Below are 27610 nucleotides of genomic sequence, written 5' to 3' on the forward strand. Positions count from 1 at the left end.
CACTGTGTCAGTAGATGGGGCAGGGACACTAAGAGTAGTTGGGGGATGGGGGCACCGAAGAAGTAGTGTGGCAGGGGCACTGTGGGAGTAGCTGGGGGCAGGGGCACTGTGGGAGTAGCCGGGGGGAAGGTGCACTGTAGGAGAAGCTGGGGGCAGGGGCATTGTAAGAGTAGTTGGGGCAGGGGCACTGTAAGAGTAGTTAGGGGCAGCAGCACTGTAGGAGCAGCTGGGGCAGGAGCACTGTAGGAGTAGTTGGGGCAGGAGCACTGTAGGAGTAGTTGGGGGCAGGGGCACTGTAGGAGCTACTGGGGGCAGGGGCACTGTAGGAGTAGCTGGGGGCAAGGGCACTGTAGGAGCAGCTGGGGGCAGGGACACTGTAGGAGTAACTGGGGGCAGGGGCACTTTAGGAGTAGCTGGGGGCAGGGGCACTGTAAGCGTAGTAGGGGGGCTGGGGGCAGGGGCTCATTCCTGCTTCCCACTCACTTACCAGGCTGCTTGCTGGCAGCTTAGGTCCACCCCCACTGACATCACAAATAGACATGGGTAGAGGAAAATGCACGAGCAGCATTAAAGAAGTGCTCTGTGCACTCTTTCAAACCTGTCACCTTGGGGATGTGTGAGCTGTGTCACCCACATGGCGCCCCCTGCTGCCATGGCGCCCTGTGCGACCACACAACTCACACACCCCTTAGCGGCCCTGCTTGCAAAAAGAAATGGATGCATATTGGTTGCATTTTGTTTCAAAGTTTTGTAAAAATTGTGCTTGATGAATATTCTGAATCTTACACTTTGAATAGGGTTTGGGTGTGAAAAGCAATGATTTTTTTCTGGACATGAAGTGCATCCAGGTGATTGTTGTAGATGTGCTTGGGTTGGCCCAATTTGGAGATTTTCACAGGATTTGGTCCATGAAGACATACTCCAGTGTTTAGTGAATAATCATGCCAATGTTGGAAGTAACAGCACATCAGGATATTAGAGTGAAAGAAGAAAAAATATATAAAGTCTAAACTTGAACATGTTTTTACATTTTAAAGGACCACTATAGTGCCAGGAAAACGAACTTGTTTTCCTTGCACTATAGTGTTAATTGGTCCCCCCACCCTCATGGCCCCCCTCCCGCCGGGCTAAAGGGCACTGGGGATTCTCCTCCTCCTTCCGAAATCATTGGCTGAATGGGCATGCGCAGTAAAAGCCACGCGCACATTCAGTCAGTCCATAGGAAAGCATTCTCAATGCTTTCCTATGAACGCTGGCGTTTTCTCATTGTGAAAATCACAGTGAGAAGCGTGGGAGGGCCTCTAGCGGCTATCAATGAGACAGCCACTAGAGGCTGGATTAACCCAGTTTCTCTGAAACTGCTATGTTTACAGCAGGCAGGGTTAACCCTAGATGGACCTGGCACCCAGACCACTTCATTAAGCTGAAGTGGTCTGGGTGCCCATAGTGGTCCTTTAAGTAATATTTTAATGTGCACTAAATGTAATAAGAAACACTACAATTTAAACATATATTGCTAAACAGGGATGCATAACATCTCTTTGCTGGAGCCTATTTTTACATAAACATTAACATTCAAAAAAGTAAATTAAATGTTTCTGATTACATTACCAATGTGAATGTGTTGCTGCAGGAATAAAAATAGATAGAAAAACAAACAGGAATGTATATTTTGGCTAATTGAATGTTGGCTGATTAGCAGTAAATATAAATTATAGTGACAAGGGAAATTATGTCTATAAATAGTAACCAAACCATCTGAATTCTAAGGAGAGCTCATTCCAACATCCACAGTCTTAAAGCAAACATTTAATTAGCATATAGTGGTGAGCATATGAAATTAGAAAAACAAGTTCATGTAAGCCTTGTCCATGTGTGCCAACACAACAAGGTTACAAGTAGGGAGTTGCCTTCAAATCAAAATCACAGTGTGACAAACCATTTCTGTGGGTGTATTTTTGTTTATTTTTTATGCTTTACTTTTTTGTAATGTACAATCGCCAGAGTAGTTTTATCTACAATTTAATGTTCATTTTAGCATGCTGATTGAGTCTAAAAAGAATTAATCAAATAAATATAAGCCTAGTTTATTTAGTTTGGCATGGACTTTGTATTAAAGGAACACTATTGGTACACAGACTACTTTAAATCAATGAAGTGTTCTGGGTGCCATGTGCTCCAGGTTTAACCCTGCAGTTGAAAACATTGCTATTCTGCAGGCAGGCCCGGACTGGCACAGGATCTCCCCAGCCGGTCTATGCAGGATCAACACTATCCAAACGCCGGCCCCGCTGTTTTCCATGACGGGCCGGTGAGGAGATCAAAGATCTCCCTCACCGGCCCACTTGAATGGACATGCGGCTGGGGAGGGAGAGGAGGACCCGGCGGAGCTCTATCTTGCAGCTCCGCCAGGTTCCTCTCGCGAGATCCGGAGCATTGCCATGGCAGAACACACAGCTATACCATCCGATCTAATATTTCCTGTTATGGGTGTGTCCTGGAAAATTGCAGCACAAGTGACAGTGAGGGGAATACTAAATATGTGTGCATGTCCCCAAAATAAGTATCAAAGTTATCTCAGCTTACTTTAAAGCCCTTTTGAACGTGAAGACTAAAATTAGCTAAACTCTAAATATTCTTCTGTGATGAAATTGTAGATTATGCTAGCTTTAGTGTACCTATAATCTTAATTTTATTAACGACAGGAGGCGAGTATTTGCTTTAGTCTCTCTTTACTAGAACTCCACAGCAGCACAGAAAAACAACCAATCAGAAAAAAGTTAGGTACTATAAAACCCCCTTCCCATTGCATCATTTCCTCTTTCAAGCTGCGACAAAACAGAACAAAGGCAGAAAAAATAATGGGAAGCAACGAAGTCCAGATACGAAGAATACAGCAATGTCCAACGTCTGAGAAGAACTGTCAACCAGATAGCGTTGATGGACTGAAAATAAATAAGTCAATGTCTACCATCCACGAAGAAGTGCCACACCAGATAGCGCTGAAGGACTGGAAACTGAAACGAGAGAAAAACAGAATCGAACAGGTTGATTATCCAATGAAATGTATTTTGAATAAACTTGTAGATACCCAATGTAGCAAACAAAATTACCTTAATATGTAGATATCCCAACCCTACTTATGAAAAACAGACATAAGGACAGGTGACAGGTAGCAGAAACAACAAACAGAGTTGTATACGTACCTGATTAATCCAAACTATAAAATTAAAGGGAGGGATAAGAACGGGTGGGAAATACTCGCCTCCTGTCATTAATAAAATTAAGATTATAGGTACACTAAAGCTAGCATAATCTACAATTTTATAACATGACAGGAGGCTTCGTATTTGCTGTTTTAATGCTCAGTCAACAAATTCCACACTGTTTGTTTCGCTCGTACCCATTCTCTGAGCTACCCGAGAGGACTTTCCAACTGCGATAGATGACAATACAGCAACCGATGGAGATGCCAGTTGATGAAGTATCCCAAAAACGGAAAAAACATCCTCCGCTGATAGATCCAATGTACGTGGGGTCGCGACCTGTTACCTACCAGCCGGTCCATGAGCTGGCAAACTGACCTATTAGCCATTTCCCTGCAGTTATAAAATGTCGAAGGTCATTTGCGGACTTAGGGCCGCGATAAGACACTGCCACCATGTCACAACTCTTGATGTATAAGGTTGCTCCACCGATCGTGCCAGGGGCACCCGGCAATGTGGCCTTGCAGGTAGACCTCCACTCTCAAGGGATGCGCCCAAGTCCACCACCAAGTCGCAATAGAACCGAGTAGGATCTTTCGTTTCCTCCTGGCCTACTCGGTGAGATGTCTCATCCGAGAATAAATTTATAATGCAGGCAAGAGTGTGGTCAGACTAGCCGTATCCTAAGTGATTCCAATATTCCAAATGGACTGTGTAGTCTTCGGATGTGGTAGAGAAAAGACTCCAAAAGGACGTCCATTCAGGGTTCCGAACTGAACTTGTGTAGAGGAACGGTGGTCGACTATTCAGGGAATAGTGAATCCCAGAAATATTCAAAGGGATGGGAAGTGCAAACTGGAGCGCAGATTTCCATGCGGATTTGTCCTCGTCTAAGAGTGAAAGATGTTTGTGTAGGAGTAGGGGCACAACAGGTACCTCCATAAAGTCTCGTAGGTCTCCTCGACGGTAGTTGAAAAGTAGGTTAGCAAGAATCCAACAAAACGGCTCCCGTGAGGGATAAATAGAGTATAGATGGAGGGTCCACCATCTCCGAACCCTGTTAACCAGGTATGCACTCCGAGGAAACGGGGCAGTCCTGCCATCTTATCCCAAGATCTTAATGACCGGGGAACAGGGCCGGTGCAAGGATTTTGGGCTACACAGGCGAAGATTAATTTTGCCGCCCTCCCCCCCCCCACCCCACACACCCACACACACACAATAAGATGTATCTTTAGTGGTGTCTCATATCCAGGCTTTTGAAATCCCCATGTAGTGTATTGTACCCCCCTTTAATGTGTCTTACACCCCCTTGTATGTCTCTTACAACCCCCATGTGTATCTCCTTTCGCCCCCAGCCCCTTTGTGTGTGTGTCTTTCTTTCCCACAGCCCTTTTCTGTGGGTCTCTCCCCTCAGCCTGTTTTTTGTGTGTCCCTCTACCCCTCAGGCCCCTTTGTGTAACTTTTCCCTCCCAAGCCATATAGACATAGATATATAGCTACACACACATACAGGCACATAGTCACAGAAATATGCAGGCACACAATCAAACAAACACAGCCATACAGGCACACAGTCATACAATCAACACATACAGGTACACAGACATACAGTCATACAGACACACACACAGAGACATGCAGACACTGGCATTTAGATAAATAAAGACACAGTTATACAAACACAGACATACAGAGACATAAAGATGCAGGCATACAGAGATATACAGAACAAGGCATAAAGATACATACAGGCATGCAGAGACATACTTACACAGGCATGCAGGGACATATATACACAGACAGTCACACAAAGATATACAGAACAAGGCAAACAGAGACATATGGATACGGTCATACAGAGACATACAGACACAGGCATACAGTGACATTCAGAAACACACGGACACAGTCATATAGAGACATACAGACACAGACATACATACACTTTCATAAACAGACAGACATAGTCATACAGAGACATGCAGACAGGTATACAGGTATACAGAGCAGGGGCAGATCCAGAACCTAATCTTGGGTGGGGGGGTGGTAGTGAGTTTTAGTGGGGTAATAGGGGCTCTAATTGAGGAGTTAGGGGCTGTAGTAGGGGGACAGGGGCTGTAGTTGAGAGTTAGGGGCTGTAATTGGGGGCTTAGAAAATGTAGTGGGGAATTGGGGCTGTAGTAGAGGGTTAGGGACTGAAGTAGGTTGATGGCTGCAAGTGGGAACAGGGGCTGTAGTGTGGGGGATATGGGCAGCAATTGGGGGAGAGGGGCTGTAGTGGGGGTAATGACTGTAGTAAGGGAATAGGGGCTGTACTGGAGTTATGGGGTGTAAAAGGGAGTGGAAGGGATGTGAAGTAAGGGAGTTAGGGGCTGTATACGGGAGTATAGGGGCTGTGGTGGGAGCAAAGGGGCAATGTGGTTGGAAACGGGCAGTATGGTGGGAAACGGGCAGTAGAGGGGGACACAGGGGCAGTATGGTGTGGGCACAGGCTGTAACGAGGGACACTGAAGCATTAAAGTGGTGTCGCAGGGACAGTATGGTGGGGGTAAATGGGAAGTAGGGGGGATGACAGGGGCTGTAGAGGCGGGTAGGGGAAGTAGAGGGGGGAGACAGGGGCAGTAGAGGCGTGTGAAAGGGGGGCAGAGGCAGGGGGCAGGGTCTGTAGAGGGAAATAGAGGAGGCACAGGGTATAAAGAGGGGGGCACAAAAGCAATAGAGGGGGGGCATTGGCAGTATAGTGGGGACAGGGGCTGTAGAGGGAAAGAGGGGCTGTAGAGGGGGGCATGGGCTGTATAGGATGCGCATGGGCAGTATGGTGGGGCAGAGGCCTTAGAGGGAAATAGAGGGGCTGTAGACAGGGCAGGGGCTGTAGAGGGAAATAGAGGAGCTGTAGAGGGGCAGTATGGTGGGGCAGGGGTTATGGAGGGAAATAGAAGTGCTGTAGAGGGGCACATGGGGCAGTATGGTGGGGCAGGGGCTATAGAGGGACGTAGAGGGGACATGGGCAGTATGGTGGGGGCAGGGTCTATAGAGGGAAATAGAAGTGCTGGAGAGGGGCACATGGAGCAGTAGAGGGGGGCTGGGGCAGTATGGTGGGGACAGAGGCTATAGAGGGGTTGTTAAGGGGCAGGGGTAGTATGGTGGGGCAGGGGCTGCAGAGGGGGCAGGGGTAGTATGGTGGGGCAGGGGGTATAGAGGGGACAGGGGCAGTATAGTGGGGGCAGGGGCATAGAGGGGCTGTAGAGGGGGCAGGGGCAGTATGGTGGGGCAGGGGCTATAGAGGGACATAGAGGGGCGGGGGCTATAGAGGGGGCAGTGTGGTGGGGGCAGGGGCTATAGAGGGAAATAGAAGTGCTGTAGAGGGGCACATGGGGCAGTAGAGGGGGCAGGGGCACTATGGTGGGGGCAGAGGCTATAGAGGGGCTGTAAAGGGGGCAGTATGGTGGGGGCAGGGGCTATAGAGGGGCAGGGGCTATAGAGGAGCTGTAAAGGGGGCAGTATGGTGGGGCAGGGGCTATAGAGGGAAATAGAAGTGCTGAAGAGGGGCACATGGGGCAGTAGAGTGGGCAGGGACACTATGGTGGGGCAGGGGCACTATGGTGGGGCAGGGGCTATAGATGGGCTTTAAAGGGGGCAGGGGTAGTATGGTGGAGCAGTAGAGGGAGCAGGGGCAGTATGGTGGGGCAGGGGCTATAGAGGTGGCAGGGGAGTATGGTGGGGGCAGGGGGAGTATGGTGGAGGCAGGGGGAGTATGGTGGAGGCAGGGGGAGAATAGTGGGGGCAGGGGGAGTATGGTGGGGGCAGGGGGAGTATAGTGGGGGCAGTATAGTGGGGGCAGGGGCAGTATAGTGGGTGCAGGGGTTGTAGAAAGGGGCTGCAAAAAAACGTTTTGATTTAAAAAAAAAAAAAATTTCTTCCCCCACCCCCTTCCCCTCCCAGAGGCTTACCTTGGGCCAGGGAGGGAGAGCCTTACCCCTGGTGGTCAGCTGGGACAGGCTGCACTGGAGGCTGGAGCTGCAGTCAGGATCGCTGGGGACTGGAGTCTGGGAGCAGTAGAAGTCCCGCCCTCTTCTGACATCATCAGAGGAGGACGGCTGACTTCACTGCCAGGCTCCTGCTGTGTGCTGGCTGCAGGGAGAGAGGTGAGTTTAAAAATCCGAGTCTCCAGCCAGAGGCAGGGGATTCGGATTTTTGCGCCCCCCTGCTCTGGCGCCCTAAGGCGGCCGCCTGTGCCGCCTTATGGACGCGCCGGCCCTGCCGGGGAAGTCAAGACAACCGGGGTTTCCGGTCTTACCATGTGATCCATACGTACGGTTTACCTTCAGACCGGGTAATAAGCCTTCCTTAATCTTGTTATCCGAGCAAGGCAGTGCCCGTTTGCTCCATGAAGGTCTCCGTATCTCCTGATATCTTGACATGGGAGAAACTGTCTGCGCAGTTTGTTCGTAATGGTCTGGATATCCAAAACAGAAAGCAATTCTCTGTATTATATGGCGCAGAATATACCAAAATCTGCACTCTCGTAATACCGGAGGTCCATCCGTTAGCCGTACAATCTCCGGGAGTGTGTGTAAATAAGTGGGAGTCTCCCCCCGTTATACCTCTGTGAGTATTTCTCATGTGTGTTACAGCGGTCCGGATCCAGTAGATCCATTACAGTAGATAGAATAGAGGGATCCAGTCTAAGTATGTATATCTTGCATGACCAGGCAGACCTCTATAACGAAATCAGTAGCATGGACGTCAGCTCTAATTGAATGCAGGAGGGACGCCTCTCTATGTAGTCATCAATGTCTTGCACAGGTACAAGCCTGTGTGATGAACAAATGGCCGGTACTGTAGAGCGTCGAGTGTATGAGAGAGCCACGCTCTCTACTAATGTGATCGCATACCGTGATAGCGCCCGGCTGCTAGCCTGAGCGGGCCGCACCCATTAATAACCAACAGCAGAGTCTACATCCGTGACCGGTTCTCTCTATGAGAATGTGTCCTCCAAACCTGTCCTCTGTATCCAGCCCAGTATCTGGTTGAGGTCGAGGGAGGGGCTGCGCCCTCTAATAACAAATCAGTATCCGGTTCTGTATATGAGAGGGGTTCGCCCTCTGTTTCTGAAAATAAATATACTCGGATCGAGGTGATGGAGGGCCGCACCCTCCTGTGATCCAAACTAAAGTCCCTAGAGACTCAGGGTGACCAACTGCAGGGCACACCACTTATTAATGTCAGCATAAGGCTGAGGGCAATCTTCGGAAACAACGATGGAAAACTATCAACCGACTATCCGGATCCCATGCGCGCGCGCGGGGTCCAGGAAGACCGTTGGTAGTCTGAGGAAAGCTGGAGACGTTCTCCGCAATCCACGAGTGCCCGGGAGGTCGGAGGAGGTCAAGTCAGGCCTCTTGACGACCCGAGCGAAAAGGAAAAGGAAGTCATGAAAGAACAAAAAAGCAACAATTGACGTAGATAAGAGTAAATACACCAATTCTATCTCAGATAGAAGGCAAATAGCAGGCCGGAAGGTAATAAAAGTAAGCCCCACTGGACAGGGCCAGGAGCTAACCTAACGCGGGAAAAAACTACCGACACCTATAAGGATTCCGGGAGGCAGATACGCAGTAGATGTTAAAGACAAGGAAAAACACCGCTGTCTCCTGTAGGTCCTTGCCTGTGCGAAGTTCTCCTTGGAGATGTGCCGTCGCCGGTTTGGAGTAAACCGTGGATGTGTCCGGGGTCTTCATACGAAACCCTGCCCTTCAGGCATGAGGTTTAGGGCCTTCACCCTTCCCACCATATTCAGATGGCCGTACATTGGTGTCCTCTTGGATAGTATGGCAATGGTACTTGTCTGGACACCTGCCTATTTCCATGTCACTGCCCAGCAGGCCATAGAACCCACAGTAGTCTGTGATATAAATATACATATGGAAACTCACAGTAATCTGTGATATATCTACCTGAAACTCACAGAAATCTGTGACATTTACACATGGAAAGCTAACAGAAAACTAGAAATAAACACATGGAAAACTACCAGTAATCTGGTTTTTCCTCAGTGATATTCCCCCAGGCCTGCAGCCAAGAAAATCTGTGACATCTGTGACATTTACACATGGAAAGCTAATATGTGACATTTACACATGGAAAGCTAACAGAAAACTATAAATAAACACATGGAAAACTACCAGTAATCTGTTTTTTCCTCAGTGATATTCCCCCAGGCCTGCGGCCAAAAGGGGTTCGGCTCCAATAGAGCAGGCCCGTCAGAAGGGCACAGGCCCAGCAGGCCAAATGAATGGACACAGAATAGTTGGCCAAGCAAATAGGCACGGACATAGCAGGCCCTTCAAATAGGCACCGACATAGTAAGCCAATAAATGGGGCACAGACATAGCAGGCCGTTTTAATGGGCACAGACATAGCAGGCCGTTTTAATGGGCACAGACATAGCAGGCCGTTTTAATGGGCACAGACATAGCAGGCCGTTTTAATGGCACAGACATAGCAGGCCGTTCTAATGGGCACAGACATAGCAGGCCGTTCTAATGGGCACAGACATAGCAGGCCAATCAATGGGGCACAGACATAGCAGGCCAATCAATGGGGCACAGACATAGCAGGCCAATCAATGGGGCACAGACATAGCAGGCCAATCAATGGGGCACAGACATAGCAGGCCAATCCTGGGTTTCATATTAAATGAGTAATGGGGACCTCTGAGTTTGGCATAGTCCCCTAAATGTCTGTAAATCCTCCGGGTATCCTGTGACCTAGGACCCTTAGACACTAATCTTAGACTGCGTACTACTGTGTGAATAAACCATAACCGTGACTGGCGGTCCCTAAGTGCCCAGCAGGCAACATAGAGGTAAAACCCATTATATTGGGTTTAAGCTGGATATGTTCCAGTGATATAGTGTCCATAAAATCAAGCTCTGCTGAGCAATACCTTCTTTAAAGTGCAAATTGTAATGCACATGTACATACAGATCTGTATGATATATCTTATCTTTATTGTAGGTCATCATCATTATCGTACCGCCTGAAGGGTATAGTACTCATGGTCTCTTCAGGAGGTCTCTTCAACTCAGTGAATCTTCCCAAGAAGCCTGATAAGATAGAATAGTATCGGCATAGACAGGACTGACATCTACCGTCAGTGAAACTCACAGCAATCCGTGATATCTATAGCACTAAGACTCACAGCAAGCCATGCTATATACACTGACATAGAACTCACAGTAATCTGTGATATATATATACACTGACATAGAACTCACAGTAATCTGTGATATATATATACACTGGCCTAGAACTCACAGGAATCTGAGAACTCACAGTAATCAGTGATGTATACATATACATAGCCATAGAACCCACAGTAGTCTGTGATATAAATATACATATGGAAACTCACAGTAATCTGTGATATATCTACCTGAAACTCACAGAAATCTGTGACATTTACACATGGAAAGCTAACAGAAAACTATAAATAAACACATGGAAAACTACCAGTAATCTGTGTAAATAAACACATGGAAAACTACCAGTAATCTGTATAAATAAACACATGGTAAACTACCAGTAATCTGTATAAATAAACACATGGTAAACTATCAGTAATCTGTGTAAATAAACACATGGCAAACTACCAGTAATCTGTGTAACTAAACACATGGCAAACTACCAGTAATCTGTATAACTAAACACATGGCAAACTACCAGTAATCTGTATAACTAAACACATGGCAAACTACCAGTAATCTGTATAACTAAACACATGGCAAACTACCAGTAATCGGTATAACTAAACACATGGCAAACTACCAGTAATCTGTATAACTAAACACATGGCAAACTACCAGTAATCTGTATAACTAAACACATGGCAAACTACCAGTAATCTGTATAACTAAACACATGGCAAACAACCAGTAATCTGTATAACTAAACACATGGCAAACTACCAGTAATCTGTATAACTAAACACATGGCAAACTACCAGTAATCTGTATAACTAAACACATGGCAAACTACCAGTAATCTGTATAACTAAACACATGGCAAACTACCAGTAATCTGTATAACTAAACACATGGCAAACTACCAGTAATCTGTATAAATAAACACATGGAAAACTACCAGTAATCTGTATAACTAAACACATGGCAAACTACCAGTAATCTGTATAACTAAACACATGGCAAACTACCAGTAATATGTATAAATAAACACATGAAAAACTATCAGTAATCTGTATAAATAAACACATGGCAAACTACCAGTAATCTGTATAACTAAACACATGGCAAACTACCAGTAATCTGTATAAATAAACACATCGTAAACTACCAGTATTCTGTATAAATAAACACATGGTAAACTACCAGTAATCTGAATAACTAAACACATGGCACACTACCAGTAATCTGTATAAATAAACACATGAAAAACTATCAGTAATGTAAAGGAAACATTCCCCAAATAAAATAAAAGAGCCAGAAAGGCACATAAATCTCAAAACCAAGCATAGTTCATAACAATCATAAATAAATCACACTAAATCCCAAAGCCACCCACTAGAAGCAGGAGGCAGTGGTACTCTGACCTGTACTGATGCGGAGCAGCAAAGAAAGAGGAAATGATGCAATGGGAAGGGGGTTTTATAGTACCTAACTTTTTTCTGATTGGTTAATTTTCTGTGCTGCTGTGGAGTTCTAGAAAAGAGAGTCTTAAGCAAATACGAAGCCTCCTGTCATGTTATAAAATTATAAAGCATACAAACAGGTTACTGAAGGATCCTGTAATGATCCTTTTTAAGCTGTTATAGATATTTTTGGTTATGTAAGCCTGCCCGATGTGCTTTGGTAGGGCACTCTAAATTTTGGGAATGAGAGAGATATAATTGTTTGAACAAAGCAATAACAGGACTCAATCATTCTATGCAAATACACACCTATCCTATTGCTGGATATTTTTCTTTTTTTTTTTTAATGATTTAATATTGTGAAAAGTATTTTAATTTTGTAATATTGTGATTTTTTCATGTATTAATGTATATATGTTATATACAAATATATACATTATATATTGATTTTTTTTTTTGATAGTTTGATATTTTTCAAATTGTGCATATTATACTAAAACTTTCAATGATACCATATACTGATAATCAGAACCTAGTGGTGTCTTTACTGAGCAGGTACCTGGGAGAGGGGAGGGGGTGGACACACCGGCATTTTCACACCATCCCTGGTGGTCCTAGTGGTGAGTGAACTCTAGCCCACCCCCTCCCCTCTCCCAGGTACCTGCTCAGTAAAGACACCACTAGGTTCTGATTATCAGTATATGGTATCATTGAAGGTTTTAGTATAATATGCACAATTTGAAAAATATCAAACTATCAAAAAGATATCAATATATAATGTATATATATGTATATAACATATATACATTAATACATAAAAAATCACAATATTACAAAATTAAAATACTTTTCCCAATATTAAATCATTTAAAATAATAATAATAATAATAATAAAAAAAAAAAATATCCAGCAATAGGATAGGTGTGTATTTGCATAGGATGATTGAGTCCTGTTATTGCTTTGTTCAAATATTTATATCTCTCTCATTCCCAAAATTTAGAGTGCCCTACCAAAGCACATCGGGCAGGCTTACATAACCAAAAATATCTATAACAGCTTAAAAAGGATCATTACAGGATCCTTCAGTAACCTGTTTGCATGCTTTATAATTTCATCACAGAAGAATATTTTGAGTTTAGGTCATTTTAGTCTTCACATTCAAAAGGGCTTTAAAGTAAGCTGAGATAACTTTGATACTTATTTTGGGGACATGCACACATATTTAGTATTCCCCTCACTGTCACACTTGTGCTGCAATTTTCCAGGACACATCCATAACAGGAAATATTAGATCGGATGGTATAGCAGTGTGTTCTTCTGCTCTGATACATCAAAGCACCAGACTATCATTGCAGTTAGGTTCAAAAATATAACAGACAGTAATATGAAGAAGGAATCTGTGCATACATGCAGGGTTGAGGGCTCAGGAGATAACTGCACATAGCCGGTTAACAAACCTGTCATCCAAAATGTGAATATGCTGAGTAGAACAGCAGCAGGGGGATAAACTACATATCCCACTATATACAAAGTAAAGAATCATTTAAAGATAGCTGGCACCACAATAATACCCAATAACCAGTGCAGCATAAATCCACCCAGGTGCTATGCCAAAAAACACTTATACATACATAGATTCTGGATACAAAATAAGGTGATAGCGCACAAATGGTAAGGGTATTTCACAGTAGCAGCAATAAGTAAGGTAGAATCTGTTAATAAAAACACAAAAGCAACATAGCGCAGACTGTATAAAGTGGTATCCTGCAGGTAATACTCACATATTCAAGAGCCCTTCAGGTCGGCTCTGAACTCAGTAGATATGGTATCCCCACTCAGGTTGGGAATTAATTGGTCTGAGACTTCAACTGCTAAGTTTACACATTATGACACTAAGGCTGATTCCCCAAAATATGGTATTAGTGACAATCTTGATGAAATGATGCGCCAATTACAAATACTAATGATTAAAGAAACCAAAATCAAATGGGAGATTTTTACGCTAGAAAAATACCTGGATGATAAAATAACCCCAAGAGGTCTCAGGTTTACTTAATTTCCCACATTTGATTTAGAGAATGAAAGATTTATGGGCATTTGTATATAAGCCTTAGAGTCTTTTTCCATTACCATGATCAATATCATAGTTGAACAAAGGAAAGAAAATCTAAAGGAACTTGATATACTAATTACCCAAGATCAAAAGCAAATTAGACCCATTTATTAGGACTGAAGATTTTGATACATTATCTGGAAAAGTCCAAAATAATTTAGAGAGAGTAGACAACTCTATCATTAACTCAAAAAGAAAAAATATCAACGTGATCTAAATGATTATGCTAATGACAGAGTTAGAAAAGTACCAGGAAAATTAAGGAAGACTCATTACCATAACCATCCTAGTAGACAAAACTGGAGAGAAAATAATCCTAAACATAGAGAAACACAGTATGCTAACCCTCAAAATCAAGCAAAAGCCAACCATCAAATATCTCCATCAACCCCTAGGGGTAGAATGAGAAAAGGAAGCTCCAATCAGATTAATAAAAAAACAAAAACAACTAGCAAATGTCATGATGGAGTAGTTAGATCTAAAACCTTCCCCACCCTATCTCAGGATTGAAAAAAGAGTATATATAGAGGACGAGAGAGAAAAATGTACCTTTGAAATTCCACTCAACAATAGATTTGAGAGATTGGAAAATGACAGGGAGGAAAGGGTTTTTTTTTTTAGGAAGAAAAGAAAAGAAGTACGGTATACCATTAAAAACAGGAAGAAAATTAGAAGAGGAACCAGAGGAGGGAGAACTAAATTGGGAAAAGGAGAAAAGAGTAACTACATAAAAGAAAAATAAATTAACAAGAAATCAAGAAAAAGTTTTAACCAAAGGTTTTACGTTTACTCCTAGTTGTCTGGTAAATAAATTTGAGGCGTATGTAGATATTTTTTTTCAATTTGACAATTTTTATTGAGTCAAGATTATTGCAGCGGGATACAGAAGAGAAAAGGAGTAAGGGTATGCATATTCAACCCTAGCATAGTAGGGCATATAGTGTGATTACATTTCAGCCAGCGGTGATCAGTTACTTATGTACAACATTGTTTGGGAGAATGGTTTATGTTCCCACATTTTTTTTTTTGGGGGGGGGGGGGGACCTGACTGTACACTGAGTTTGTTCATCCTACTTCAACCAGAGTGTTCCCCGGACAATTCCCAGGGCTTTTCTCTAGATAACTCATAGCTTTGGCCGCTAAACCTTGGTCTACATGGCTCACCCTCTCCTTACTCCCGGTCTCGAGGCTTCAACCGATTGGCTCCTTCAGCTGGGTATTGTTGATCTATATTTTCTACTGTCTGTCCCCTTGTGTTCTCCTTTGTGGTTCCAAATCATACCCTTTTAGCGATGGTCTATTCCCCGTTCTAAACTACCATCTCTTTTGTGCTTGACCCTTTTTAAGATACTTTTTAAAAGAAATACAGGGAGTCAATGGTGAGTGGTAAAAAAAATAAAAGGAAAAACTCAAAAAAAGGATTTCAACTATTTGCAGAATGAGTTTGAGCCTGCACAGGCATTTTATGTGGGAATGCTTGTCATACTGTGTTTGTGATATATGCTATATGCTTCAACCTATGAGGCCTTTTCAGAATATTTGGTGCACTTTGTGTTTGGTAGTACCGTGTTGAGCTCAGTTATATGTTACTGTTGGTGACCCCCTCTGTCCAGAAACCTCCCCACAGTACGGCCACCAGTTATGACGTCCCTTTCTCCCTCGTCTCCGTACCCTTGTCTCTCTCAGCCTCCTTTCCTCTTTTTTTTTTGTATCAGTCCATTTCACCCTCTCTTCACCTTCCCCTGCATGCATCACCCCTCCTGTCCACCATCTCCAGTCATCCTACATACAGTATTAGTAATATAGGTCCCCCATGTTTCACATGCCTCCTGTAAGTGCTTCTTGGGTTGGATGTGTCTGCACCATCATTTCGTAGTCTAGATTCAATGAGACTTGGTTCAATATGGCTGGTGTTGTTGGGAGATCTGTGGTTTTCCATGCCTTGGCTATTAATACGTTTGTTGCAATTAATATATGAAATGGCATGAAAGATACTGGGCCGGGAAAGCTATCGATGCAAACAGGAGAAAAAGTTCAGGTGTGGGTTCAACATGTGCGTCTATTGCATCAGTCATGAGTTTCACCACCATTTGCCAGATTTTTTTGATTTCTGCACACGTCCACCATATGTGGTACATCGTACCCACCTCTTGTTTACATCTCCAACACATGTTGGAAGTGTTTGGGTACACGTTTGCCAGTCTATCTGACACCATGTACCATCTATATTGTATCTTCCTCATAAGTTCTAGATCGGTCGCACAACTCGATCTACCCCTGTGCACCATAAACGTTTTGTTCCACATTCGTGTGTCTAGTGTCTGGTTGAGGTCATGTTGCCAGTCCAGTCTAAATTTGTCCTGTTGCTCTTTCTGCGGGTTAGTGGAGGAGAGCACTTTTTTCGGGGTGGTGGGAGTTGAGAAAGCTTTCTCAAAGTAAGACATGATAGGTGTGGGTGGTTGTGCTGGATGTTGTGTGAGTTCTGCTTTGATTTGTAGATAAGAGAACAGAGCCCTGGATGGTAGATGAAACTTCCCCTGGAGATCTGGAAACTGGAGTAGACCTGTGTCATCAAACAGTTGGCCTATGGTGTGGCAGCCTCCGGACACCCAGGGTTTAAAGTCAAAGAAGGGGTTAATTATGTGTAAGCTTTTTTGGTGGGTGGCATGAGACCACGAGTGTTCCAACCCTTATTTGTTTATTTAAGTTATCCCATGTAAGTGGGAGCAGCGAAGTGTTGCTAGGTATATTTGACATCTGGGATGTTGCAAGCCTTTGTTGCAAGTTTCAAAAGACTCAATCTCGATCCACTGGGGGGGGGGGGGGGGAGGGTTAACCTTTGTATGGGAGACTATAACTGAGGAAAGCTGCCTTGTAATATCCTTTAATGTCAGCCAAGCCTAAACCACTGTGTGTGATGGGTTTTTGCAGTATCCTAGTGGCGACCCATATCTTACGGTTGCCCCATATGAAATGTGTCAAAAGGGATTGTAACTTTGTTAGATAAGTCTTTGGTATGTAAATTTGTAGTGTTCTGAGTAAGTACTGGAATTTGGGAAGGATGGACATCTTCACTGCTGCCAGTCTCCCCAGCCATGTCAAGTATTTTACCTCCATACTTTTAGTGTATTTGTTACTTCTTACAGTAGTGATTCATAGTTTTGCTTCAGGAGGTAGCCCCGGTTCTTTGTGAGCTTAAGCCCCAGAAATGTGATTGAGTCCGATCTCCAATCCAAAGAGAAGAAAGCGCGGAGCGCTTGAATCTCCGCTTCTGTTATGCCCAGCCCTAGCTCTTGTGACTTTGCTACATTCAATCTATAGTAAGATAGTTTGCTGTACTCTGTTATTGTCTGTAATAGATTTGGGTTGGAAACCCGGGGTTGTGTCAGAGTCAGCAGCACATCGTCTGCAAATAAATTAGTTTTGCATTCCCGTCCCCCTACCTGTACACCATGGATGGAAGGGTGACTTCTAATCATCTGTGCCAGAGGCTCCAAAGCCAGAACATATAACAAGGGGGACAGCAGACAGCCCTGTCTTGCCCCGTTGGTTATTTTGAAGGGGTTAGACAGAAACCCTGCATTAAGCACATGCGCCGTTGGTGTGCTATACAAGGCCCTCACCGCTGACAGGAATCCCTGGGGGATGCCAAACTTCAGTAACACTACCTCCAGGAACCCCCAGTGCAGACGGTTAAAGGCCTTTTCCTCATCGAGGGAAACCAGCAGGCCCCCTGAACCAGGCTGTCTAAAGCTATGCATCACACTCAGCACTTTACAGGTGTTCTCGGACCCCTGGTGACCCTGTACAAAGCCCACTTGGTCAGAATGAATTATATGTGGTAGAATTTCACTGAGTCTGGTTGCATATATTTTATCAAACAGTTTTGCATCCCTATTGAGAAGCGAGATGGGTCTAAAGTTTTGAGGAGGTGTTGGAGGATTGCGCGGTTTAACGACATGTGCCGCTAATATGTCTGTGTGTAGGTGTTCATTGGTGACCGCATGGGCGAACAGTGCTACCAGGTGGGGAGCTAGTGTGGTGCAGAATGTTTTATAGTAGAGGTTGTGCAGGCAATATGGTCTGGGTGCTTTACCCGACAGCAGTGCCCTGATAGCGTCTATCACCTCTTATTCCATCAGGGGGCGTATGTAGATATTAAACGCTACATTAGAAAATTGTGCCTAAAGAAATATTTTAAAAGACAGAATTGTTATGTTAACGATCCTATTACGTCCAGTGAAATCGACATTTTACCCTCAGTTCTTAAAGTCAAGTAACATGAAAGTTTTCGAAAAAGCCTGCCAAGAAAATTTTTTTTTTTTAAATCAAACCACTGTCCAAATATGAGCAGAACTTGTCTTTTAATGAGAGAAAAATGATTGATGATTTTAAAAAGACAATTCTATTGTGATAAAACCTGCAGACAAAGGAGGCGGTGTAGTTATTTTAGATCAAGGACTATATTTATTAAAAATAAATCGCCAATTACAGGATGATACAACGTATAAAAAACTTTTTAAAAAATACCACTGAAGATATTAAAAAAGCATATTGTGCCTGCAGTTTTACCCCTAAGTTTGTTGTGTTATTTTATTGGTGTAATAAAGTATTATATTTATCCATATATTGGTTCCTGAAACTTCTATTGTGGAGAATAACATCGCTGGGACCTTCTACATACCAACAACCTGAGTGGGGATACCACATCTAGCCGACCAGAAGCGCTCTTGAATATGTGAGTGTCCTTTTTATTACCTGCCTGGATACCACTTTATGCAGTCTGCCCTATGTCGCTTCTTTGTTTTTATTAACGGGTTCTACCTTACTTATTGCTGCAACTATGAAATACACTTACCATTTGTGCGCTATCACCTTAGTTAGTGCTTTTATGATAATAGAAAAAACTCATAGACTAAAATGAGTGTGTCCTGCGCCTCTTCCTGGAATGAGAAGGGTATTTAATCAGTCTCTTGAATACATTTTGTTATGCAGCTTGTGGCAAAACTAGCCACTTAAAACTGTATTCTCTTTAATGTGTGCCTATCACTTTAAGAACCAAGTATTCATGCAGAGTATATTACATGTGAACCATACCGTTCGTGTGCTGGCGGCCTGAAAGCCACCAGCATTCATACAATAGTTTCACGAACAGTGAATTTCAACACTGTTCGTGAAACAAACAAACTACCGTAGGGAGACTACACACAGGAGGTCGTGTGGCTCCCATTAAGGATTGCAACATTGTTGCAATCGGTAATTAGTGAGATTCAGGGTGGCTGCCGTTCGGCTACCGACCATGCGGTGGTCGGCCATCTTGGATCCTTTGTTAGCCCAGCGGTATTTGGTCATCGAGCGTCTGGAACTAAAATCGGCTACTCGACGGCACGAATACCGCTGGACTTCCAAGCCGTTCGGGAGCCTCGGTCCTTCGGTAATGTGTTTCCCTAAGGTCAATCGGTAGTTTGAATGTAACTTAAATGTAATGTTTGTTTCGTGCGGCGTTCAGTTATTTATGCTGGGATCTGAGCGGTACTTTCACGAAATGTGCGCTCAGACCCCAGCTATCTACCGAACGTCCATCCGTTTAAATATGATGAATATTATAAAAGTTATGTATTTTCATGTAAAATGTTAGTTCTGATGTACGGAGGGATAATCCCCTTAACTGTATATTCTAGTGGGAGTATCCCTCTCGTACAGCAGTGCATGATGGGAGAAATGTCCAGGTTGTTAAGTTCCCCATGTAGTCCCCTACTGTACAACCCCTGTAATGTCAGTAGGAAAAACCCCTTGCATGGGGAATCCCATAAATACTGTGACCTGTGATTAAAAGCTCAGTTGACTCCCAGCCTATGTGTCGTCTAGTTCTTGGGAAGGAAGGATTCTTACAACGCTACCGGGATTATTGTATGCTGTATTTATTTGCCTGGATTATTTTATGCTGTTCCTGTTACCCAGCGGAGATACTGTGGATTATACTACCTCTCCGCTACACAGCTGAACAGAGCCTTCCTATGTATGTGAAACACAAACATTAACAGCTTCCCACCCCTTTTTCATCACGCTAATGCGAAGCCACTCAGATTTGTGCATTACAGATGTGTATGGGTCACATTATTTTGCAGAGGAATAATGGCAGAGTGCAGTCCCAACATGGAATATATTAGGACATAATGGCATGCATTTTCTATTTATTATTATTTAAATACATGTGTAACCCTATTTATGATAAGCCCTAAAGGCACAGCAAACGAAAAACTGTATCTGTCTACAGGAAATTGATGTTCTAGTCAATAGCATAGTATTTCATGGACAGTGACTGAACAGTAAGGAACATATTACTTCCATCCAGAAGAGACCTTATTAATAAAGTGAAAAGTAACAAAATGCAGAATGGGAGATACAGCAGTGCAAACATGTATGTTGATTACGGTTGGTAAAATCCATCTTCAAATGTCCCTTAATATAGTTCTTTTTTAGAAGAAACAACTGTTTTGCTTTTGTTTTCCACAAGATGACTTCAAGTTAATAGGATAGAGTTGTTTAATTATTTCTTATAAAAAATGTTCTCAAATTCCACAATAAAAGCATGGAATATACACATAAAATATAAGCATTTAATCTGGAAATAATAATGTTTATAGTTCTTTCTGCATATAACGATACACTTTCCTCACACAATATCAAAATACATTCAAGAGCATACGAATTCACTTCAGACTAAAGGCAAGATGAATATTTCTGTAAATTGTATTTACAGTGGTGAAACCAAAACAGTTATAATCTGAAGTCAGAAGATACCATATCCCAAGGAAAAACATAACAGGGATGTAAGCAAGGGGATGGAGTGGAGTAAAAGAGGGTGAATGCAATTATTTTGGAGCAGCAGTGGTGTTCTACTCTTGGAAGTATTGTGGAACCAGCTCAGCGTTTGTTTTCTGTGCTTTCTGGGACTTTGCATTAAGGTTCTCGCCATTTGCTCAAGTGAGTTATTAAAGTCTTTTAGAATTACTTTTTAAAGGTTTATGCTATTTGCATCCCTGCATTTCCTGTGGTTTACATGCTGGATCCAATCTCTGGAAGTACAGCATAAGAAAACTGGATTGCTTAGTGGGCTCAATTTCTCTAGAATTTAATGCTAAAAATCAGAGCATGAAAGATGGCTCCAGTAAAAGTAAGTTAGAAATTGACACTGAATGTGAATTATATTATAAACACTACATAGATGCACTATGAAAATTATGTTAATCAATGATTACAACTATTATTATAGATAGGTAGTTATATAGTTTATAGTGCAGCACTTATTCCTTTTTGGCGTTTGGAACTGACATAATACTATTTCCAGCTGTTGCCAAGACATGTGACTCCCACTCTCACACTATGTCATACTATACTAAACACATCTGCCTGGGATTTGGAAACATGATCTTCTGTATGAAATAATGGTTAATCGTGCAATATTATAGTTTAGCCTATCACTGCCATTCAAGATTTGCACAGATATTGCAAAAGTGTACTTCCCACAATATTCATGTGATTGAAGAAGGGCAGAGTTGCCCCAACCCTCCTACTAACCTAACTGTTCTACAGATGTAAAAGCACTAGATACCTACCCTACTCACACTCTCCTCCATCCTATCTCCGCCGCATTTAATCCCATGCATCTTAAACTGTCTCTCTTACCCACTTTGCAAAATTAAGTCTCTTTTTCTGACCTACTGTTCCACCACCAGTCCTTTTGAAACCAATTACCTTGCATTTTATTAATTATCAGTGTCATGTTTTAACTCCACCTACAAAACATACAGTCTCTTTCTTTCATGGTATACTCACTGCCACCTTTAAGCATGGAACAATCCATCTCATCTTTAACCCCTTCCTGACCAATGACGTACCAGGTACGTACGCTAAATAACGGTTGTTAATGACCGTGGACGTACCTGGTACATCATTTAGTAAATCGACACTTACCTGATCGCTGGCGATCCCTCGCTGGCAATCCCGACCCCCACTGCCTGATCTGGCTCTCCCAGGCCATGTGATCGCGGGGTCCTCGCGATCACATGGCCGGAATAGCCGGCTTGTGCATTGTCTGCAGGGGACCTGTCTGAGCTCTTAGGTAGTCCCCCAAGAGCTTGAACAAAAGTTTCAAAAGTTAAAAAAGTAAAATAAAAGTTCATAAAGTACATAAAAAGTACTTAGATCATATATATATATATATATATATATATATATATATATATACACACAGGTGATACTCGAAAAATTAGAATATCGTTCAAAAGTTCATTTATATCAGTAATGCAACGTAATGCAGTGTGGGAAGGTGCCAAGTCCTGCTGAAAAATGAAGTCAGCATCCCCATGAAGCTAGTCTGCGGAAGGAAGCATGAAGTGCTCCAAAATCTCCTGGTAGACGGCTGCGTTGACCCTGTACTTAATGAAGCACAGTGGACCAACACCAGCAGATGACATGGCTCCCCAAATCAACACAGACTGTGGAAACGTCACACTGGACTTCAAGCATCTTGCAGTGTGTGCCTCTCCATTCTTCCTCCAGACTCTGGGTCCTTGGTTTCCAAATGAGATGCAAAATTGGCTCTCATCAGAAAAGAGGACTTTGGACCACTGAGCAACAGACCTGGTCTGTTTTTCTTTAGACCAGGTAAGACGCTTCTGACGTTGTTTGTTGTTCAGGAGCGGCTTGACAAGAGGAATACGACATCTGAAGCCCATGTCCAGGATCTGTCTGTGTGTGGTGGCTCTTGATGCACTGACTCCAGCCTCAGTCCACTCCTTGTGAAAGTCCCCAACACTTTTGAATGGCCTTTTCATGACAACCCTCTCCAGGCTGTGGTCATCCCTGCTCCTTGTGCAACTTTTTCTTCCACACATTTTTACCTTACACATAACTTTCTATTGATGTTTTGATACAGCACTTTGGGAACATCCAACTTCCTTCGCAATTACCTTCTGAGGCTTTCCCCCCTTATTGAGGAAGTCAATTATGGTTTTCTGCACAACTGTCAGGTCAGCAGTCTTCCCCATGATTGTGATTCATACTGAACCAGACTGAGAGACCATTTAAAGGCTCAGAAACCCTTTGCAGGTGTTATGGCTTACTTAGCTGATTAGAGTGGGACACTGGGAGCCTAGAATATTGCACCTTTTCACAATATTCTAATTTACTGAGATTGTGGATTTGGGGTTTTCATGAGCTGTAAGCCATAATCATCGCACTTATAACAAATCACGTCTTGAACTATCTTGCTTTGCATGTAATGCATCTATCTCATATATTAGTTTCCCCTTTTACGTTGCATTACTGAAATAAATGAATGTTTTCACGATATTCAAATTTTTCGAGTATCATCTGTATATATATATATATATATATATATATATATATATATATAATATATATGATCTAAGTACTTTTAGATGCACATAAACACACATACACCATTATTAAAAGTGTATTTTAATATTAATTATATATATATATATATATATATATATATATATATTAAAATACACTTAGAATTAAGTTAATTATATATACATAAAATCCATCCAATCACAGTGCTCTGTGTCATTTTACAAGCATGGGAAAATTCCAAAGAACTTTCCCACGCTTGTAAAATGACACAGAGCACTGTGATTGGATGGCTTGAAATCCATCCAATCACAGTGCTCTGTGTCATTTTACAAGCGTAGGAAAATTCCAAAGAACTTTCCCACGCTTGTAAAATGACAAAGAGCACTCTGATTGGCCTAAACCCACCAATCAGAGTGTTCTTAGCCTAATTGCAGGGCGGGGCTCAGTCTGCGCGGAGCCCTCCATGGGTGAAGATGGATTATTTTTTGTGCGCTCGGGTTTTTTATTTTTTTTTATTTTAATTGCGTCGGTTATTATGGCTTTTTATTTGGCCTTTTTTGGGGCTGAAGAAAGAAGATTTTAGAAGAAAGAAAACATCGAATGGTAAGTTGTTTTTATCTCATTTTTTTTTTTTACAGGTTTTTAGTTAAAGGTCCCCCCCCTCATTACTTTTAGGGTGAGGGGGGTAGGTAGGGAGATATTTTTTTGGGGGGTCCCCCCCTTTGTATTTAGGGCCCCCACCCACCGCTCAGGGGTGAGGGCTGGGGGGGACAATAGGTCCCCCCCTTATTGATAATTTTAGGGCCCCCACCCGCCGCACAGGGGTGGGGGCCGGTGGGGGGGGGACAGTAGGTCCCCCCCTATTGTGAATTTTAGGGCCCCCACCCGCCGCTCAGGGGTGGGGGCCGGGGGGGACAGTAGGTCCCCCCTATTGTGAATTTTAGGGCCCCCACCCGCCGCTCAGGGGTGGGGGCCGGGGGGGGGGACAGTAGGTCCCCCCCTATTGTGAATTTTAGGGCCCCCACCCGCCGCTCAGGGGTGGGGGCTGGGGGGGGCAATAGGTCCCCCCCTATTGTGAATTTTAGGGCCCCCACCCGCCGCACAGGGGTGGGGGCCGGGGGGGCAGTAGGTCCCCCCTTATTTTTAATTTTAGGGCCCCCACCCGCCGCACAGGGGTGGGGGCCGGGGGGGGGAAGGAGAGTAGGTCTCCCCCCCCCTTCAACCACTATTGTGGCCAGATAGCGTCCCTGTGGGTTTGGGCTTCAGCTGTCAGCTGAAGCCACGCCCACAGCAGTGCTGACAGCCTCAGCACACAAAGCGCGTTCACAGTGCTTTGTGTGCTGATAACCCGTCTGAAGTATTCACCCAGAATGCATCAGACGTGAGGCCTTTTTAGGGCCTCTGAATTCGGAAGTCCCTCTGGTGGCCGTCTGATTGACTGCAACAAGAGGTGTTCCAAGATTCCAATGTAAACACTGCATTTTCTCAGAAAATACAGTGCTTACAAGAAAAAGGCTCCGGGTAGCTGTAGCACTCACCTGAACAACCTCATTAAGCTGAAGTTGTTCAGGTGACTATAGTGTCCCTTTAACGGTAAGAAAATTGAAAGATGGTCGTGTCACTAAGGGGTTAAAAGCTAAACATTGATACATACTACACTGTTGTTTCCAATCTTCTTGAGTTGGTTCCGTAGGACACACTGTGTAACTTATGTGAATCCAACAAGTCTGTCAATCCCTTTCATTCTTTTTTAATTCTTCCTGACCTCTCTCCAGTTTCTGGCACTGATAATGACCACTAATTTCTCAGGTTTCATAACGTTCCTATGTAAGTATATTCTTCTATTCTTCTGTGGTTTTCATCCAGTGCATTTTTAGTGTTCATTTTCCTGACACATCCTCCCCCCCCCCCCCACCCCCCCTCCCCAATACCTATTGATTCTAATCTGTTTTTGGTCATTTCAATATATTCAACCTCTTTTATCAATCACATTATTTCAGTTGCATCCCACTTTTACCATTACAGAAAAAGACCTATCTACCTTTCCTTCATCTCTCTTGGTTCAGCTTGAGCAGTGTTACCAACTGCCTCTATGCAAAGTTTAACTAGATAAAATAATATTTTCTGATTATCACTAAATCAGAGCTTTATGTATTTTCTGTCTTCTTTCAAACACTACTTTTCGTATGTCAGTTTCCCTAATAATGAGGTTACTATCAGCTCTGTCCAACAGAATGTGTGGCTTGATAGCAATTTTGACTTTGAACTCATTTTACTCCTCATATCCAGTGAATATCCAAATCGTTTTACTCTCAACATATTTTGTATCTTCTTTACACCTGATATGTGTACAGCCTTTTACTCAGTAGTCTTGCTCATGCTTTGCTTGAACTGTTACTGTCAGTAATTAATACCACTGCCAAGGTCATTCTGGCTTTTCTACTCTGTTGAACACTTGTATCTGTATTCTATCTCCAAGATTTTTCCAGGGCTAAGGCTCCAGGCCATTTTTATAAAGATATTTCATATCCCCTCTGGCAACTTATTAAATCACCTGTTCATTCTTGCAGGCAGTGAAGTCACCCACTACTTTGTCAGTCATCAGATCACTTAAACAGCACAGCAGTACATAAAAATATACACTTCTTTAAAAGCAGATTGTGCTACATTAAATGTATAAACAGTGGGCCTGCAGCTCAGATGGGAGAAACAAGTAGCTGTCAAATAGAGAGTCAACATGCAAATATCCTTTTTTTCTCTTTAAAATATTTCATTAAAATGCAGCTCACTTACCCTTATTATTGATAGTGGGATGTTCCATTCTCTGACATTGAGAATCATCTGATATTTTTGTCTCCTTATTTCCACTTGCTCCATAACTTAAGAAGGTGAAAACAAATAGCCAAGTCCAATCCATAAAAGCCATGGTCAAAACCATGATTTACATGTAGCATTCAATGTGTTTCTAACGTGCAACACGTCTTGTATTCATCTGTGTAAAGATTCTAAACAAAGAACAAAATGAGAAAATAAACATATCAGATATATGATCGTACTTTCAGTAACTGTTATGATTATAATTATTATAATTATTATTATTATCATTAAAATGAGGGGCTTTTTAACTTTGCAACTAGGAAGAAAATGGTGTTGAGTATTAGTAGCAATTGTTACAGAGTACCGACATAGTAGAAAAGCAGTTGTAAACCAGTCACAGTTAGGTGCTCCTATAGAGCATAGTAATGTCCCAGTAAGATGAGGAAAGACGGAAGTCTCCTGACAAAGACAGGTAAAAATCAGTCTGTTCATACTATTTTGAGGGTTTACCATTGGATAATGCCAACTAATGCTATAGACATGCGTTAGATATACATTTTCTTTTTCTAAATTAAGGTTGTAAACTAAAAAGAATTATTGAATCATTTCAAAGGTAACATTTCAATTAAATAGATAATATTTCTAGACCATGTCATAACTTTTGGACTTTAATTTAGTGATGTTTATTTAAGTTACGCCTTTTAGCATATAGGTTCTTTTTTAAAATAAACCATTCCACGTTAAGCAAAACCATCACAAAGAGTTTTATCTAAATAAACCACTTGTACCATTGGCATGTGCATTTTATCTTTTTGATTAAAACATAATATTAACAGCTGTGTTGTTCCATAAATCTGCACTTTCCATTACTATGGGTATAACAAACTTTTTTCCAGAACACATTATCTGTCAAATTATTATTGCAAGGAAAATGTTTTATCCATGGATGTCTTTATATCCTTAAAAGTAAATGTATGCTATAGCACAGAGAATCTACTATCCTATTCTAAACTGTTGCATTTATGAGTATATGTACAAAAATAAAGGGTCACTAAAGGCACCCAGACCACTTTATCTTAATGCCGTGGTGTGGGTCCAGAGGCCCTTTACTTTTAACCTTGCAATGTACACTGAAAAACAAGGGAGAGTTAAACACAACTCTAGCGGCAGTCAGTGGCTGCTACTAGTAAAGTGATTTTCCTGTGAGAATGGAGTCATACTCGGTTCTCAATTAAATGCTGCTTGTAGAGAGCATTTGATTGGCGCAGTGCTGTGATTTGCAGCAAATGCGCACCAGCCTCCCGTGCTTCTCTCTGAGGAAGCATTGGATTGGCTGAAATGATCAGTGAGACCAGCACGCAAAGGAAAGAAAGGTAAGTAATACCTGTCATAGCCTTACAGGGAACACCTGCATTGGTCTGGTAATACTATAGCGT

The 27610-nt window shown here is 42.8% G+C and overlaps 1 protein-coding gene across 1 annotated transcript in view; it reads right to left on the reverse strand.

The window, feature by feature from the left end:
- The window catches only part of SEMA5A (semaphorin 5A), a 503768-nt gene that overhangs the window by 294768 nt on the left and 181390 nt on the right, over positions 1 to 27610 (reverse strand). The window contains exon 3 of the mRNA XM_063451928.1: positions 26151 to 26362. Within this exon, the coding sequence (XP_063307998.1) occupies positions 26151 to 26295 (145 nt within the window). The 5' untranslated portion in view covers positions 26296 to 26362. The remainder of the gene's footprint in view (positions 1 to 26150; positions 26363 to 27610) is intronic.

Source organism: Pelobates fuscus, chromosome 4 (assembly GCF_036172605.1).
Source record: "Pelobates fuscus isolate aPelFus1 chromosome 4, aPelFus1.pri, whole genome shotgun sequence".
Lineage (NCBI taxonomy): Eukaryota > Metazoa > Chordata > Amphibia > Anura > Pelobatidae > Pelobates > Pelobates fuscus.